The sequence below is a fragment of the Sander lucioperca genome, chromosome 14 (assembly GCF_008315115.2).
Source record: "Sander lucioperca isolate FBNREF2018 chromosome 14, SLUC_FBN_1.2, whole genome shotgun sequence".
NCBI lineage: Eukaryota > Metazoa > Chordata > Actinopteri > Perciformes > Percidae > Sander > Sander lucioperca.
In genome coordinates, this window is record NC_050186.1 from 26,321,317 (window position 1) to 26,338,941 (window position 17,625).

Here is a 17,625-nt window from a genome sequence, read left to right on the forward strand (position 1 = left end):
GCCATTAAGGAAAAACAAAGTAGGACACAAAAGTCAAGCCTAGTTAAATAGAGCCACACTGAATGCTGTTTCACTTCTAAAGAGTCAAGGGCCTGATATGATCTAGCAGTGTGACCCACAGCAGTATACCACCACCACTATTTAGTCATAATTAAATATAAATGGCCCAGCCCCCGGAGATTAACCCAGCCTTTCTGCTTTCTGCACAGTGGATAACCTTTGGTTTCCAGAATTTACATGACCTATCTAAGAAAACCTGTTGAGAGCGGGTCACATGCAGCAGCCGTCATAGTGATGGCACTGACAGTTACCTGAGTTGGGTGCTGGCTGGAAGCCAAGGCAGAGGGTAGCCAACCTGCTGGGAGAGGTAGTCTGGGCGAACGCTGCAGAGGACACACAGGACAGACGCTTTCTATTTTTCAACATGCCGAGAAAAAGAGATACAGATGATGGTGAGTTACATTAAAGGACTAAAGGATTTTCTTTGTATGTTATAATAGTTTTTTTATGCAGCCTTTGGTTTATTTAGATTTTTATTTATTTATTTTGTATCAAAAAAGAATTGTAAGAATAATTTGTGTTGGGAAGAAATGTACAACCACTTACTGCTACTACTATTTTAGTCTTGCTTTGCCAGACCTTCCTCCACAGCGCCGTGAAGGAGGGTCTGGCTAGTCCACACAACATTCCGGGATGGGAGAAAAACATGCTCTGGTTTATTGGCATTTCATTAAACCAATCACAATCGTCTTGGGCGGTGCTAAGTGCCGGACAGAGCCACGGACGGTGCCGCTGCAAAATAGCCTCGGGAAGGAACTTGTGTTGGTGGAACATGTGTACGTTCAAAGGTTGTTTTAGTCGTGCAACAGAAAACTCAGATTGGACAGATAGTCTAGCTAGCTGTCTGGATTTACCCTGCAGAGATCAGAGGAACCATAGTACTCGTAAATCCACCGGAGTTTAAAATTCCAACACAGAGAAAGCAAAAGGTAACAGACATCCGGCCGGAAAGAGTGACATCCGGTGGAATTTCCGACGCCACTCTAGCAATTCCGAAGTGGAACGTCGTGGATATAGACTACAGACTTTATGCAACATTATATGCTTTAATGCCAGAGGTGTGGACTTACGGCCCTTTTCCACACTCAGGAATTTAACTAAGTGACATGTATCCATCATCACAAGTCCTCGTTTTGTTTTCCACTCGTCTCCAAAATGGATGCATTAAAAAAATCCTGGATACAGCATTCAAGGCTGAGCCCCATTCATTCCTATGAGAGTTGCTCTGTGGCGCATGAAGCCAAAAAAGTTCAACATCCGCGTATAAAATTACCCGGATGATCGGTGCTACTTCCGCACTGAGCAGGCGCACTACAGACCTTTGCCGGCCGAGCCGGCTACTTCCGGTTTAGTGCTTTGCTAACTTCAATGGGGATTAAATGATTTATTGTGCGACTCTTCTAGACTTTCCAAATGTCATCAGACTAGGGTGACCAGATTTCCCGGAACTTAAACCGGGACACTTTGCGCGTGACCGTAGTGCTCGTGCACGCACACGCTTTTTAACATGAACATGTCAGCCCAGGTCAGATAGACACAATTTTGCCAACAGCACACATAGAACTACTGCTCACAACATAATGGGGTATCTCAGTTAATATTCATGAATTTTCTTGGTATGTAGCCTACATATCTAAGAAATAATATCAAAAGACATTGAGTGAGTTTCGTGTGGGACCAACTTTATTTTTCAGAATTAAAGCATTCTTTTGGAAAATGCACCCACTGAACTTGTGAAAAACTTTGTGAAAAGGTATTTTTCATTGCATGGCACTAAATGAATTATTTGGAACTGCTGCCACAGGCTTGAACTAAAGTTATGGTAACACAACATGAATTATGAATTCATGCATGAATTAATTCATGATTTGTGCATTACTTCATTCCTTTATATCTTATGAATCATCAGGAATTGACATGAGTTCATTCATGACCTCATGCATGAACAACACATGAACTAAAGCATTAGGTAAGGTGGCTACATCATTATGCACAACTTCTGTTCAAATCACAATTTGCGCAGTGATGACCACATTTTTTTTCAGAAAAACATCATGATCATGCTTAATAAATCATAATTCATAATGATGTGCCCACGTACCCAATGCTTTAGTTGTGTTGTTCATGTATGAGGCCACGAATGACTATGAACACGTCAATTCCTGATGATTCATGGGATATTAAGGAATGCAGTAACACATAAATCATTAATTACATAATGCATAAAATACATAGCCTACCTACAATTAATTCATGCATGAATTCATGATAATTCATGTACCCTTATCGTAAAGTGTTACCAGTGTTATTCTAACCAACAACACACACACACACACACACACACACACACACACACACACACACACACACACACACACACACAAATGTAATCTCATTTGATAGAGCAGATAGCTTCCCTATTGGAAACATTCATTCCGTATATTTGTTAGAGGAGTGAATTTGCTCAAGAATCAATTTGTTGGCTGCTTTGCTTTTGAAATGCACGAACATTTCCATCCAGTGCTCGTCCGCTGACTTTCCAGCGGACCTGGAGGGACTGGTTAAAATGAGACAGATAAGAAGAGGCATTGCGACAATGTTTACAAATATAGCCTACATTGTAACGCTGGCTGCACAGATTATGCAGACCGCTACGATTGACTGAGACACACACATTGTTGAAATCATACGCTGGACGCTTTTAACGATGGGTTTAGTTAATGATCGGGCTATAATAAGACCACGTCGGCTATGTAATCGCTGACAACAGGGACAATTTCATAATGGTTGGTGTAAACCGGGACATTTTAGCGTCCCGACAGTCTTTTGTCGGGACTCGGGACACAAAACTCAGAATTGGGACTGTCCCAGTCAAACCGGGACGTCAGGTCACCCTAGATCAGACCAAATGGATCTAAAATTCTGATAGTGAAACGAGTCATACTGCGGGGGTTGTGACGCTCCAAAAAATGTATACACTGATTTACAGACGTCTCTTTTGCCATGTAAGTCTATGGGGAAAAGTATTTTTGGGCCAGAGGGCATCACGTGACTGACACATAAGTTGTCAAATTGGCTTCAAAGCCTGGCACACTTCCCACTGTTGGGCTGAGTTCTTGGAACTAAATGTTGGCACCTACTAAGAAGATGATACTGAATGCAAGTTACAGGTGCTTTCGGGGGTTTGGGTGCGTGCCCGCATGTGCGGTAAACAAAACGGGGATCCAAAACAGCTCCATAGCACTACTAGATTTAAAAGACTTCACAGGAAACGTTGAAGCTAAATGCTAAAGTCTGCATGCTCACAATAATACTGCTAAAGTGCATCAGCAAGATTAGTTTGTTAGCATGCTAATATTTGCTCATTAGTACTGTGGCTGCCCGATCCATACCAGAAACCTGATTTGTTCTAAGCAGATGTGTAACGTTAGATGGTTGAGATTAGTCATTGGCCTTGAATAGTTAGGGAAAGGATAGCCCATTCAGGCTGAACGAATCAGGTTTCCGGTTCATTACACTAACATTAGCTAATTAGCACTAAACACAAAGTGCAGTTGAAGCTGATGATGTTTGCAGGTACTTGGTCGTCCAGCAAAGTATTGAAGTCATTACAATTTTGACTTAATCATAGCGTGAGATAAAATGTTAAAGGATCAGAAAAGAGGTTCATTCTGTTGAGAATGTACCAAATTTTAAAGCAGTCTATCCAATAGTTGTTAAGATATTTCAGCCTGGACCAAAGTGATGGACTGACATTATCATTCCCAGAGCCACGCCACTAATAATTTGAAGGAAGACTTTTTTTCTGCACTGAATTTGGTAATTTACTGTAGAACAGAATTATAATTGTTGGCATTGTAGATGGATGTCCTCATGGTCTGGTTGAGCTGGTGTTTTGAGCATTTTGATTGTGCTGTTTTTTTGTGTGTGTCCTTTCTCAGTTGACATCGAGATTGACGCGGATTTGAGTGACAGTGATGGTAAGTGGATAAAACAGCATGTCAACAAAATATTGTCTAATCTTATAACCAGAGTACCAGTACACCAGTATACCAGTATTTTGTGTTTGACTTGGTCTTAATGTAGATGGCGCTACCCAGAAGAGAACGAACAGGAGGCAGGGAGCTGGAAGAGGAGGTGCAAGGGGAAGAGGCCGCGGGAAAAAACCAGCCAGCGAAGACGAAGATGAGGACGATGAGGATGAAGCTCCCAGGGGACGCAGGGGAGCGAACAAGAAGAAGCCCGCCAAGAAACGTGGCGGTGGGGATGATGATGACGAGAGCGAGGACGAGGCTCCAAAGAGGAAGCCGAAAGGAGCAGCCAATAAGAAGAAAGGAGGCAAAGCTCAGGACAGTGATGAGGAGGACAGCGACGTAGACAAGGGAAAGAAGGGAAAGAAGGGAGGAGGGAAGAAAGGAAAGAAGGAGGAGGAGGACAGTAAGGGTAAGAAGGGGGATGCCAAAGGGAAGGACAAGGGGAAAGACAAGGACAATGACAAGGACAAGAAGAAAAAGAAGAAGAAGGACGACAGGTGAGAAGATAAGAGAGCTATCTGGCTAATTTAGTTATTTAACACCTGTCTTTAAATCAAGATTCAAATTACTTAAATGGACATTGTAATTGCCAATACATATAACAACTTAAAATTCAATACCGAACATACCAGGTGTGGAAACAGTGCTAAAATGTAAACTCTATTACCCAAAACAATTAGGATTCATCCTCTGGGGAACATGAATATCCCCAGCATTAATCATGGGAATCGGGCCAGTAGTTTTCCATATACAAATTTGAAATTGTTGGTGTGAGGGTGGTGCGTGCAGAAAGCTAATGTATATGCCAAAATGAAAATGGTTTATCATCCTTGGAGCATGAATATCCACAACAAACGTTATGGCAAGCTACTCAATTATGCCAAGGACAATGCTCGAAATTAGCTAATTTCCTTCACTAAGGTTATCAATCTATTTCCGTGTGACCCCTCAAAATGAAGTAATGTCTACTTGCGATCCCTCATCACCTGTCTGCACATCTTAAAGTTTTGACCAACCAGAGGGATTCTTTAGCCAAGGTAGCGTTGTCGCTCTAGGGATGGCAGTATTGCTTGGTTGGTAGGTCGGTCTGTCTGTCCACCACTTTGGTCCAGACTGAAATATCTCAAGAACTATTGGATGGATGCCATGCCATGTTGTTGTTTGTTTGACATTCGTGGTTCCCAGAGGATAAATCCTACTGACCTTTCCTCTAGCACCACCATAAGGTTCAGTCAGTGGACTGCAGTGTTTTAACTCCACCTTCTAGTATCAGCTCAGCTCGCCTGGAACCTCGACCAAGATGATACCAAAAAACGTACCAGAACTTTTGTTCTTTTGTTAATGGAAATTGAAAAAAGAGATTGAATTGATTGAGAGTCAATCGACTTAAGTCGAGTCATGCAGTGGAAAAACATTTGGTCATCCCTTGACTTTTTATTTAACACCGCCATCAGGTTTTAATTTCTCCAATACTTTGGTTTATGAACAAACACCTGAAAAGCTGATTTCCATCAGCCTCAGCTGTACTTTGTGTACTTTAAGTGCCAATTACAAAATGTCCCAAAACATAGTGAACAGTATACCTGCTAAACATCAGCATATTGACATTAGCATTTAGCTCAAAGCACCGCTGTGCCTACAGTCTCCTAGAGTCTTGTTTTCTCTGTTTAATATTACATTACATTACATTACATGTCATTTAGCTGACGCTTTTATCCAAAGCGACTTACAATTGCTATACAGTATACAGCACACCTTTGGAGCAACTAGGGGTTAAGTGTCTTGCTCAGGGACACATTGGTTGATGTATCGCAGTGGGAATCGAGCCCGGATCTCCCACATGTGTCATATCCACTGCGCCATCACCACCCAATATAAACATTGTTTGGCCTAAAGCAGTAATTCTTTCACAATTGTGTTTGCTACAACAACAAACCCCCTCCCTCCCTTCTACATGTCCATCCGTCTTTTTCTTTCTCCAGTTCATCTGATTCTGACTCAGAATCTGAAGAGGAGGAGTCCATGTCAGAGGGAGAGATGGCCCGGCTGATGGAGGAGGTGGAGGAGAAGAAGAAACTGATCGCTAACATCAGGACCAAGCCGTGGAGGATGAAGCGGAGGCTCGTGCACTTGAAGTATGCTCCTACACCTATCCTGGTTTCCTGTTTGAGATTCAAGTTCTTCACCTCAGCCCAGAATCACAGAGCCATATATCAAGCCTTCACATTAAAAACAGAACCATAGGCATTTTACTTTAAGCATGTGACAGTACTTTGAAAAACTATGTTCTATGTTCCCCTACCTCAAAACTTGCTAAATATTTGGGTTTGAAATTCAAAAATCCAGATCATTTTAATGAACATGTATCTCACATGAGACCTTGTTTCTTTAAAGGGAGGCTCAAGAATTTGTGGATAAGTTTGAAGGAGCTCTGGGCAAAGGAAAGGGCAGGAAGTGGTACGCCTACAAAGTCATGATGGCAAAGGTTCGGCACAAAAATCAAACTTTCCATCTTTTCTCTGCTTTTTTGCTTTTGTGTCGGTTTTCCATCTATAATTTTCAATGCTGTCTTTTTTTTTAACCCAGAAATGGATCAAGTTCCAGAGAGATTTTGAGAATTTCCGAACCGCCTGTATCCCCTGGGAGAGGAAGATCAAAGATGTGGAAAGTGAGTTGTGTTCCTGTCACACAGCCGTGTTTACCAGCTGAACGGCGACTCCCAGTGGACAGATGCTGAGCTTTAAAGTCTTCTCAATGTCCTCAGGTCACTTTGGGTCATCTGTGGCATCTTACTTCATCTTCCTGCGCTGGATGTACGGCATGAATCTGGTCCTCTTTGGTTTCACCTTTGGACTGGTGGTCATCCCTGAGGTGAGATGATGCAGTCCTGTTTCTGAATGCACAAGCTGGAATAAAAGGATATAGCATACAGCAAAGCATTAAACAGAGTTTGAAAGATACTGATCTATTATTTTATTACTATTGGTGCAGCCATTATGTAACTTTGTTTTTTGTTTTGTTTGTATACCACGTTGGTGACATTAATGCATATGCAGCTTTATGTTTGATCACTGGGTGGAGCATTGTCACCAGGAAGCATATACTGTAAGTAATCAACCAAGGGTGTACGCCAGCCTCCACAAAGCGTACTTCCTATGGCGCCATTTTGATGCTATCAAGCCATCACCCGTTAGCATTCCATTGACTCCCATTCATTTTGGTGTCACTTTGACATCTGAAGCATTTAAAGACTCTATTTGTCCATTGTTTATTTCTAAAGAAACACGACAATGTATAAAAGGCTCCATTACCTTGTATCTCACGTTATGGCTCCGTAGCAGACGTTTTTGTAAAAATAGGCTAACGATTGTGTCATAACCACGCGACTTACTGTCGCACAGTAGAGAAATTACCGTATAGTACAGGAGAAGCTCGCAGGCAGTTTAATTACTAATGTTAACTAGCATTTTAGTTAGCAATAATTAGCCTGTGCCTATGTTATCTCCTTACATATACCTACGCTCTCCGTCTCTGCAAGATTGGGAATGATTGAGATTTCTCTTGACACAGCTACCAGAAGACTTACAACTTTCAGACACGTTGCTCACGTCACATCTACGTCGGCAAGCTCAGTTTGAGGCTGCGCAGTAACACTCAGCCATCACCGGAAAAGTGACTTCACTGGTCCAGGTGCCTGGTTAGCTCACCTGGTAGAGCAGGCGCCCATATATAGCCTAGAGGTTTTCTCCTCAAGGCATTGGCTGTGTGTTCGACTCTGGTCTGCGGCCCTTTGCTGCATGTCATTCTCTCTCTCCCCTTTCAAGCCAAAGCTGTCCTATACAAATCAAGGCCTAAAATGCTCAAAAAAATCTTTAAAGTATGGACATTGATTTATTGACAGGCCAGACCACGTGTCGAAGCAAGTTCTTCCTTTGTCTCACCACATTGGCCTAATGTAGGTCTGGTTAAAAGACGATAATGAATGTAAGTCAAAAATAAATAAATAATAGAAATCCAGTTAATACAACAAACAGATAAATCAAGTAAAATCAGGATATGCTTTTCAATTTAAAAGTTTTAAGAAATTCAAAAGAGGACGCTGACTCAGCCAGCTTTATTTTATGGGGCAGGTTGTTCCTGTTATGCCCAGATGGCAGGAGGAAAAGCTTACCTCCAGAGTGATATTTGAATTTCCATTCATGCATTACAACTTTTTATATGACACCGAAACACAAGCCACAAAGTATTTCTAAATGATTGTCGTCATTATATATAAATGATGTCATCTTACTAGTAAGCTTCATTGCTGTTATGCTATTAGGAATCTATTAGGTATCACCTGATACTACAAACTAAAGTAACTAAAGTAACCAAAAGTTGAAATAGTTTTTACAAGTTTTTCTGACATCAAAAACCACCACCTTTTCTCAAGCTTCCTGTTAAAGATTTAATGTAAGTCCAACAAAAATGTATTAAAAAAAAAAAAAACAGACAGATAAATCAAGTAAAATCAGGATAATGCTTTTCAATTAAAAAGTTTACAGAAGAAATTCAAAAGACAACGCTGACTCAGCCAGCTTTATTTTCAGATGTAGGTTTGTTCCAGAGCCTTGAGGCCCTGATGTCAGGAGGAAGAAAAGCACTGCGGTCAAGCCAGCCGACACATCGTGAACGACAGTCAAGACAGCCGACCCAGTGTTTTTGCTGTACGTGATTATAATAGCTTTACGGTAATAGCGTCTCAGAACTGATTTCAAAATAAAAGCATTCGTCTGATACATAGCGAGAGACAGTCATTGAAAGCTAATACCGTCAAAGGAAATGCCTGACAAGGCCCTGTTTCCACACACTAATTTCACTTCAGGGTAATATTAGACGTACACCGCCTCATATTGCCACCCAGGAAGTTTCAAGTCATTCTGGTGTACAGTTTCAAAATAAAAGCCCACCAAAGATTCAAATATGAGAATAATTATATATGATTAATATATAAATTCCACTTCAGGGTTATAGTACACGCCCCATTAAGTATCAAGACATTCTGATGTGTAGTTTCAAAATAAAAGCCCGTCAAAGTCACAAATATGACAATAATTATATAATGATTTGGGATTCAATTTAAAAGGAAACGCCCTGTTATCAAAGGATAATTCCACTTCAGGGTTATAATACTCGACCCCATGGTGTGACCCATTAAGTATCAAGACATTCTGATGTGTAGTTTCAAAATAAAAGCCGTCAAAGCCTCAAATATGCGACTAATTATATAATGATTTGGGATTCAATTTAAAAGGAAACGCCCTGTTATCAAAGGATAATTCCACTTCAGGGTCATAGTACACGACCCCATGGTGTGACCCATTAAGTATCAAGACATTCTGATGTGTAGTTTCAAAATAAAAGCCAGTCAAAGCCTCAAATATGACAATAATTATATAATGATTTGGGATTCAATTTAAAAGGAAACGCCCTGTTATCAAAGGATAATTCCACTTCAGGGTTATAGTACACGACCCCATGGTGTGACCCATTAAGTATCAAGACATTCTGATGTGTAGTTTCAAAATAAAAGCCAGTCAAAGTCACAAATATGCGACTGATTATATAATTATTTTGGATTCAATTTTAAAGGAAACGCCCTGTTATCAAAAGATAATTCCACTTCAGGGTTATAGTACACGACCCCATGGTGTGACCCATTAAGTATCAAGACATTCTGATGTGTAGTTTCAAAATAAAAGCCCGTCAAAGCCTCAAATATGCGACTAATTATATAATGATTTGGGATTCAATTTAAAAGGAAACGCATGGAACTGTACATCAGAATGTCTTGATACTTAATGGGTCACACCATGGGGTCGTGTACTACAAGCCTGAAGTGGAATTATCCTTTGATAACAGGGCGTTTCCTTTAAAATTGAATCCCAAATCATTATATAATTATTGTCATATTTGAGACTTTGACGGGCTTTTATTTTGAAACTACACATCAGAATGTCTTGATACTTAATGGGTCACACCATGGGGTCGAGTATTATAACCCTGAAGTGGAATTATCCTTTGATAACAGGGCGTTTCCTTTTAAATTGAATCCCAAATCATTATATAATTATTGTCATATTTGTGACTTTGACGGGCTTTTATTTTGAAACTACACATCAGAATGTCTTGATACTTAATGGGTCACACCATGGGGTCGAGTATTATAACCCTGAAGTGGAATTATCTTTTGATAACAGGGCGTTTCCTTTAAAATTGAATCCAAAATAATTATATAATTATTGTCATATTTGAGACTTTGACGGCCTTTTATTTTGAAACTACACATCAGAATGTCTTGATACTTAATGGGTCACACCATGGGGTCGTGTACTATAACCCTGAAGTGGAATTATCCTTTGATAACAGGGCGTTTCCTTTTAAATTGAATCGAAAATCATTATATAATTATTGTCATATTTGAGACTTTGACGGGCTTTTATTTTGAAACTACACATCAGAATGTCTTGATACTTAATGGGTCACACCATGGGGTCGAGTATTATAACCCTGAAGTGGAATTATCCTTTGATAACAGGGCGTTTCCTTTTAAATTGAATCCCAAATCATTATATAATTATTGTCATATTTGTGACTTTGACGGGCTTTTATTTTGAAACTACACATCAGAATGTCTTGATACTTAATGGGTCACACCATGGGGTCGAGTATTATAACCCTGAAGTGGAATTATCCTTTGATAACAGGGCGTTTCCTTTAAAATTGAATCCAAAATAATTATATAATTATTGTCATATTTGAGACTTTGACGGCCTTTTATTTTGAAACTACACATCAGAATGTCTTGATACTTAATGGGGCGTGTACTATAACCCTGAAGTGGAATTTATATATTAATCATATATAATTATTCTCATATTTGAATCTTTGGTGGGCTTTTATTTTGAAACTGTACACCAGAATGACTTGAAACTTCCTGGGTGGCAATATGAGGCGGTGTACGTCTAATATTACCCTGAAGTGAAATTAGTGTGTGGAAACAGGGCCTTGTCAGGCATTTCCTTTGACGGTATTAGCTTTCAATGACTGTCTCTCGCTATGTATCAGACGAATGCTTTTATTTTGAAATCAGTTCTGAGACGCTATTACCGTAAAGCTATTATAATCACGTACAGCAAAAAAACTGGGTCGGCTGTCTTGACTGTCGTTCACGATGTGTCGGCTGGCTTGACCGCAGTAGAAAAGCTTATCTGGAGTGTGATATTTATGTTTCAAATTAGTTTATTAGGATAAACCCCTTAAGATGTAGGGGAGACCGGGGACAGTTGTAACACTGGTCAGTTATAACACGTCCAATTTCTCCAATTAGGAACAAGTGTGGAATCACCTGATTCACTCTAAACATGCTCTGTTTAGTCCTTAATAAACGCGCTGCACGTTTTAGAAAGAAAAAATATATACATATATTTTTAGGTAAGAAAGTATTTTTTTAAAACTCATTTATTGTTGTGATAGCATTGCCGGCTTTGTAGTTAAACTCAACAAACCTAATTCATATTATTGTGTGTCTATGTAGATATCTTTCATGCAAGTTGTTGGTGCTAATGTTTTAGCTAGCTAGCTGTAAATTAAGCTAGTTCATGGCGTCAGTTAGCTAGTTGTAAGAAGAGTCTGAAAATGTTCCAATCTACCGCAAGCTAAATCTTGGTTATATGTTTTTTTTCTTTAAATTTCAGTCTTGGAAAAGAAAGATTGACCGAGGGGTGTCTCTCAACACCTACACACACAAATATTGTTGTTAAGAAGTAATTTAAGTGTTGAATGAAAGTTTCAATATCAAGTTTTTGTCATTATCCTAATTTCATAATGTTACATTTCACCCCAGTTCAGGGTACAACTAACCTGGACGATGGGGTAAATAGTAACAGTTCACTCACTGTGTTCTGTTTGGGTTGCAGAGATAACAGCACACCATTTAACAGCAGACACATGTAACATTGTATACCATTTTTAACGCGATGGCTTTAAAGAGCTCCAAGATACAGACAGAAATGTCAAAAAATGTTACAACTATTAGATTAGATTAGATTCAACTTTATTGTCATTGTGCAGAGTACAAGTACAAAGACAACGAAATGCAGTTTGCGTCCAACCAGAAGTGCAAAAATAGCAGAAAAGTGGGTCCGTGTATCATCCTATCATTTGTTTTTGTTTTCACATATGAAAACGAGAAAACAACTCCTTTTTCCGTTTTTTTTAGAAAAACGAAAAAACGAAATTATGACTTGATTTTTGGTTTTCCCGTTCTTGCACAGAAATCAGAAAAACCACTTGATATTCCGATGTTCCCCTGTGGGTGGTGCTAAATCTGATTGGCAGGATATGCATTCATTGTTTTTCAAATTAAGATTTTACCCACACTGTATTTGTTAGCCTGTAAAATGAATAGTCTATATGTAAAATTAATAGTCTATATGCATGCTTTTTGTCACCCAATTATTTGGCTTAACTCACTGAAAAAATCTATTGAAATAGCCTAAATATAAACATGTTCACGCATTGACAGACAAAAGGCACGATCTGTTTTTGTAGGAGAGGGGAAGACCCATCTCATCATTTAATCCTGTTGTGTTCAAAGTCATGTTAAACCATTTTTTGTTCCCAGTCAAAAATAGATAGATAGATAGATAGATAGATAGATACGTTATTGATCCCCAAGGGGAAATTCAAGGTCCCAATAGCTTAAGACATCACACACAACATACACATACATCATAAACAGGATCATAAAAAAAAGCAAATTCACATGAATAGCATGGACAATAAAAGAAAAAATACTAAATACTAAATAAATAAAAATAATAATAATACTAAATAAATAAAAAAATTTAAAAAATCCAATAAAAAATCCACATGAATGTACTAAGGGATGTATAAGTATGAGACGCTTGCAGTGAGAGGGCAGGGACTGACCCTGTGATTCAGTATGAGATTGTGCGTCATGGTGGTAGTGCAAATAGGTCCAATAGTGCAAAGATAAAGTCTAGAGACCAGCATTAAATATGGACAATATAAGAGATCAAAAGTCAATATTAGAGGTTTGAAGTAATAGTGTTACAGCCATTGTTCAAGTATTAAGTTATGTTAGACCTCAGTCCAGGCTGGTGGGTGGAGGGAGGGAGGGATTGTGCATATATGGGCTAATATAGCCAGTTAACAGTGTAAACAGTGTAAACAGTATACAGTGGGCCAGTGGACAGTCAGTACATAACTGTTATTATAGGAGGTAGTGGAAGTGGTGGAGAGGGAGGAGAGGCAGACAGACTATGCAAAGAAGTCTCTCTCTCCTCTTCTCTTTAGTGAAGCATTGTGGAGTTGTATGGCCCTGGGGACAAATTACTTTCTCAGTCTGTCATGACTGACAAAATGACCGTTCCATTAATACTCATCATACAAATTTAAATAATACATTAATTCTTTGTTTTAGGGGTTTTTATTAACTTAAATTCTTATGAATAATACAATTTTTGTCTATTTGTTATTTATGGCCTGTATGCCTCATTGATCTGAGCTTATACATCTTGAATTCGATCGAGTACTAAAAAACATAAATGCTGGATTATTTTGACAATAATAAATAATCAGATGAAACATAGTATACTGTTTATCACAGATTACTTTGGGCCAAAGTTACCAAGGACATTTTTAAGAAACCATTTAAAAATGTATACATGCACATAAAGTAACACCTGTTTGGGTCAAAAGTAAGAGATTTTATCTGGGACTTTGGAAAAAGAGAGAGACTCTGAGAAAAGGTTAGAGTAGTAGGCGTGAAAAAAGCAGGGAAATATTTAAAAAATATTAAAAATAATAAAATGATCTATGGAAAGGAGTGCCATGTCTTTTTGGTACATGATAAAGTATCTGCATTCAGGAAAAAGTTGGACTGTGTTGGGCTCGCGTGGAACAGGGCTCAGTCCCTGTGCGATTTGTACCACGCATGCGTTGAAACACTTGATGACCAACAGCGACCAAACATCACAACTTTTTTTTTTGTATTAAATCTTTATTATACAATAGTCATACAAACAATCAAGACTAATAACCATAGACTGTATATTATTAATGCGATGAAGTGTAAACGTACATAAGTGTCCTTTCGAAGACGGGATGACAGCTCTTCCAGCCACCACTGCTGTATACCACTATAGTAGCTACATGCTAACGGCAGTAAACACTATAGTAGCTACATGCCAACGGCAGTGAACATGTCATCTTAGCTGCCACTGTTGTTAAATTCTCCCCAATTCCGGGTCACATTCCTGCTGAAACATGTCCGATTGTGTAGTGTTTGGTTCAGAACCCTTTATCTGCGTTTTTTGACCTTAGAAAGTGCTGCTTCGTTCCACTACAATCTAACGTTAGCATACTCTAGTATAATTATTATGTAGCTGTATGCTAACGCGACATAGCAGAGTATATAGCTATATATGTATGTATATAGCAGGAATAAGTACTATCTATTTTTGACTGGGAACAAAAAATGGTTTAACATGACTTTGAACACAACAGGATTAAACGATGAGATGGGTCTTCCCCTCTCCTACAAAAACAGATCGTGCCTTTTGTCTGTCAATGCGTGAACATGTTTATATTTAGGCTATTTCAATAGATTTTTTCAGTGAGTTAAGCCAAATAATTGGGTGACAAAAAGCATGCATATAGACTATTCATTTTACATATAGACTATTAATTTTACAGGGTAACAAATAGAGGTCGACCGATAGTGGATTTTACCGATACCGATAGCTAGGTTGGGCCGTATTTGCCGATAACCGATTAATCGACCGATAGTATTTATAACTTATACAGTTGACAAAATACATACATTGTTTCAAAAAAAGTCCAGACGCTTTTGCCAATAATCAAAATAATAATGTCATATTTATTGATATTACACCCACAGCAATGCTACACAAGCATGTGTGTTGTCTAAAACAGTTCTCCTACATATTTGGAGTCATCCAGTGCAAAAATAAACATAATGAGCATTATAATTCATATAAAGGACAAACAATCTCAAAACAGTGACGCCATTCTTCTCTGTAGAACGGTTTAGAACGGTAACAGACGATCTCTGACCTGGAGGGCTCTATCTTTCCCACTTTATACTATATATATATTTGTTCTCGCTTGGATGCCCATATAAGGCGTAATGTGTGACGGACCTGCCTTCCCATTGGTTGAAAACCTAAACAAAGGCATCATGGGAGATCCCCTTGTCGGTAGCACCTACTGTCTATGGGTAGCACGGAGTTAGCGGCAGAAATGACCGAAAACGGGATGAATTATGGACATCAAGTGGATAAATCTTGGATGTAACAGTTTGGATTTAATGCTCAACAACCCTGAAAAAAGGCACAAGTTCCAGGCTGGATAGAAAATCACCTGTAAAGGCTAGAAAGACACCCCCGTGACAGCTAACTCGTTAGCTTTTAGCTGCAGCAATCAGTAAGTCTCTACGTTTAACTGTTATTAAATTATCTAAATATGAATCAGAGGTGCCGTTTGGGATCGTGGACGACCCTTTAGGGTTCTGATTCTGACATTTGGGTCGGACTTGTGTTTATTTTTGTCAGTTTTTTAACCGCTTGAGGTAAGTTAGCCTACTACTAATGTTTAGCGTCATCTCAGCCTCGAAAGCAAACAAATATACTGTTGTGCTGTTCTTTCTCTACTAATGCAACATCTATTCAACAAATTAATATGTACTGTATACATACCTTTTTGCTGTCGATGCTTTAAACACGCATCTGATGTCAGCGTGCTCTCCGTGCAGCGCGCAGTAACACGTGTCCAAAATAAACAACACGAGGCATCAGTGATAGTTTTTATTTCGCCTCTAGAGGCCGCTATTGTAATGCATGATGCCAGCAGACCCTTCTCAGCTCTCGCGTACTGTGTAATGAATGACAGCGCGTGCTTCTCAGCCACTCCAGCAACGGACGCAACCATCGGTATGGATTTTTGCCGATAACGATAGTTCCACCAATCAACTATCGGTCGACCTCTAGTAACAAATACAGTGTGGGTAAACTCTTAATTTGAAAAACAATGAATGCATATCCTGCCAATCAGATTTAGCACCACCCACAGGGGAACATCGGAATATCAAGTGTTTTTTCTGATTTCTGTGCAAGAACGGGAAAACCAAAAATCAAGTCATAATTTCGTTTTTTCGTTTTCATATGTGAAAACAAAAACAAATGATCGGATGATACACGGACCAAAGTGCAATGTGATATACAAGTATAGACAGGACAAGAAATATAGTGCAGTGTAGACAGTAGTATACAGACGGTGGTTTAGAGTAATATAAATTAAATATAAATATGTGCAGTGTATTAGCAGTTACCTTATAAGAGCAGAATAAATATGGCTATGTAATATGAACAATGTATGAACAACATGTACAGATATGTGCAATGTAGTAGCAGTAACATTATAATAGTAGTAAGAATAATATAGATATATGCAGTGTATTAACAGAATATATTATAAGAAAAACAGAATAAATATGCATATTCAGTATGAACCATATAGACAGATATGTACAGTATGTACAGCTATGTGCAGTGTGGTAACAGTACCATTGTAGTGCAGAAACTGAATTTAGGGGCTTAGCTGGTTGGGTGTCACCGGGATGCAGAGCTAGAGTTCAGTAGGGTGACAGCCGCAGGAAAGAAGCTTGCCCAGTCTAACCTATCATCTCGTTTTTGAGGGGGGTCCCAAAATATATCATAATCATTACATAACAACAGAGTGACAGGGGAAAATAAAATCATAATTAAAAAAAATTGAAATAAATATAGAAATACAATTAGCAATGGCTACGACAACATACATACAACAGGCAAAAAAAAAAAGTAAAACATTGCAACCACTAGGTGGCCAAAATGGCCAATGATAAATAAACGGTAGAGTGTGAGTCGATCACCAACTACAATCGGGTATGAACATTAGATATCAACAGTAGGTATAGGGAATGACGGCATCATTGATAACAATACAGTCAAATTGATCTTATTTCAACAGGTAAATTATTCCAATCTGCTTTGAATTTCCAAATTCCAAATGTTACTACTTATTTCCCAGGTTCTGATGGGCCTTCCCTACGGCTCCATTCCCAGGAAGACTGTACCTAGGGCAGAAGCGGACACCGCTCAGGACTACTCTGTCCTCATGGACTTCAACGTGAGTCTGAAATATGATGATATAAATATGCCCGAGCCTTATTGGCTTTAGCGCAAACAAACATTTTCAAAATATTTCTACAAAGAAAATCAGTTCACATAACTTATAATTCCTCAAATTAAAACCGTTAGTCAATTAGTGGCCGGGGGCGTGGTCAACACGGACAAATTAAGGCTGGGGAAAAATTAGTGTGGATAATCTCCTAAATGCCTTTCATATAATAAGTAAAAAAAAAATTCAAGTTCATCGTAATGTACATTTCTACCAATTTAATTGA

The 17,625-nt window shown here is 38.9% G+C and overlaps 1 protein-coding gene across 1 annotated transcript in view; it reads left to right on the forward strand.

The window, feature by feature from the left end:
* The first annotated feature begins 345 nt into the window (after nt 1–345).
* The window catches only part of tmc2a (transmembrane channel-like 2a), a 38,201-nt gene continuing 20,921 nt past the window's right edge, over nt 346–17,625 (forward strand). The window contains exons 1-8 of the mRNA XM_031277529.2: nt 346–452; nt 4,002–4,040; nt 4,147–4,591; nt 6,077–6,229; nt 6,489–6,579; nt 6,681–6,762; nt 6,859–6,965; nt 17,250–17,348. Coding sequence (XP_031133389.1) covers nt 425–452; nt 4,002–4,040; nt 4,147–4,591; nt 6,077–6,229; nt 6,489–6,579; nt 6,681–6,762; nt 6,859–6,965; nt 17,250–17,348 — 1,044 coding nt within the window. The 5' untranslated portion in view covers nt 346–424. The remainder of the gene's footprint in view (nt 453–4,001; nt 4,041–4,146; nt 4,592–6,076; nt 6,230–6,488; nt 6,580–6,680; nt 6,763–6,858; nt 6,966–17,249; nt 17,349–17,625) is intronic.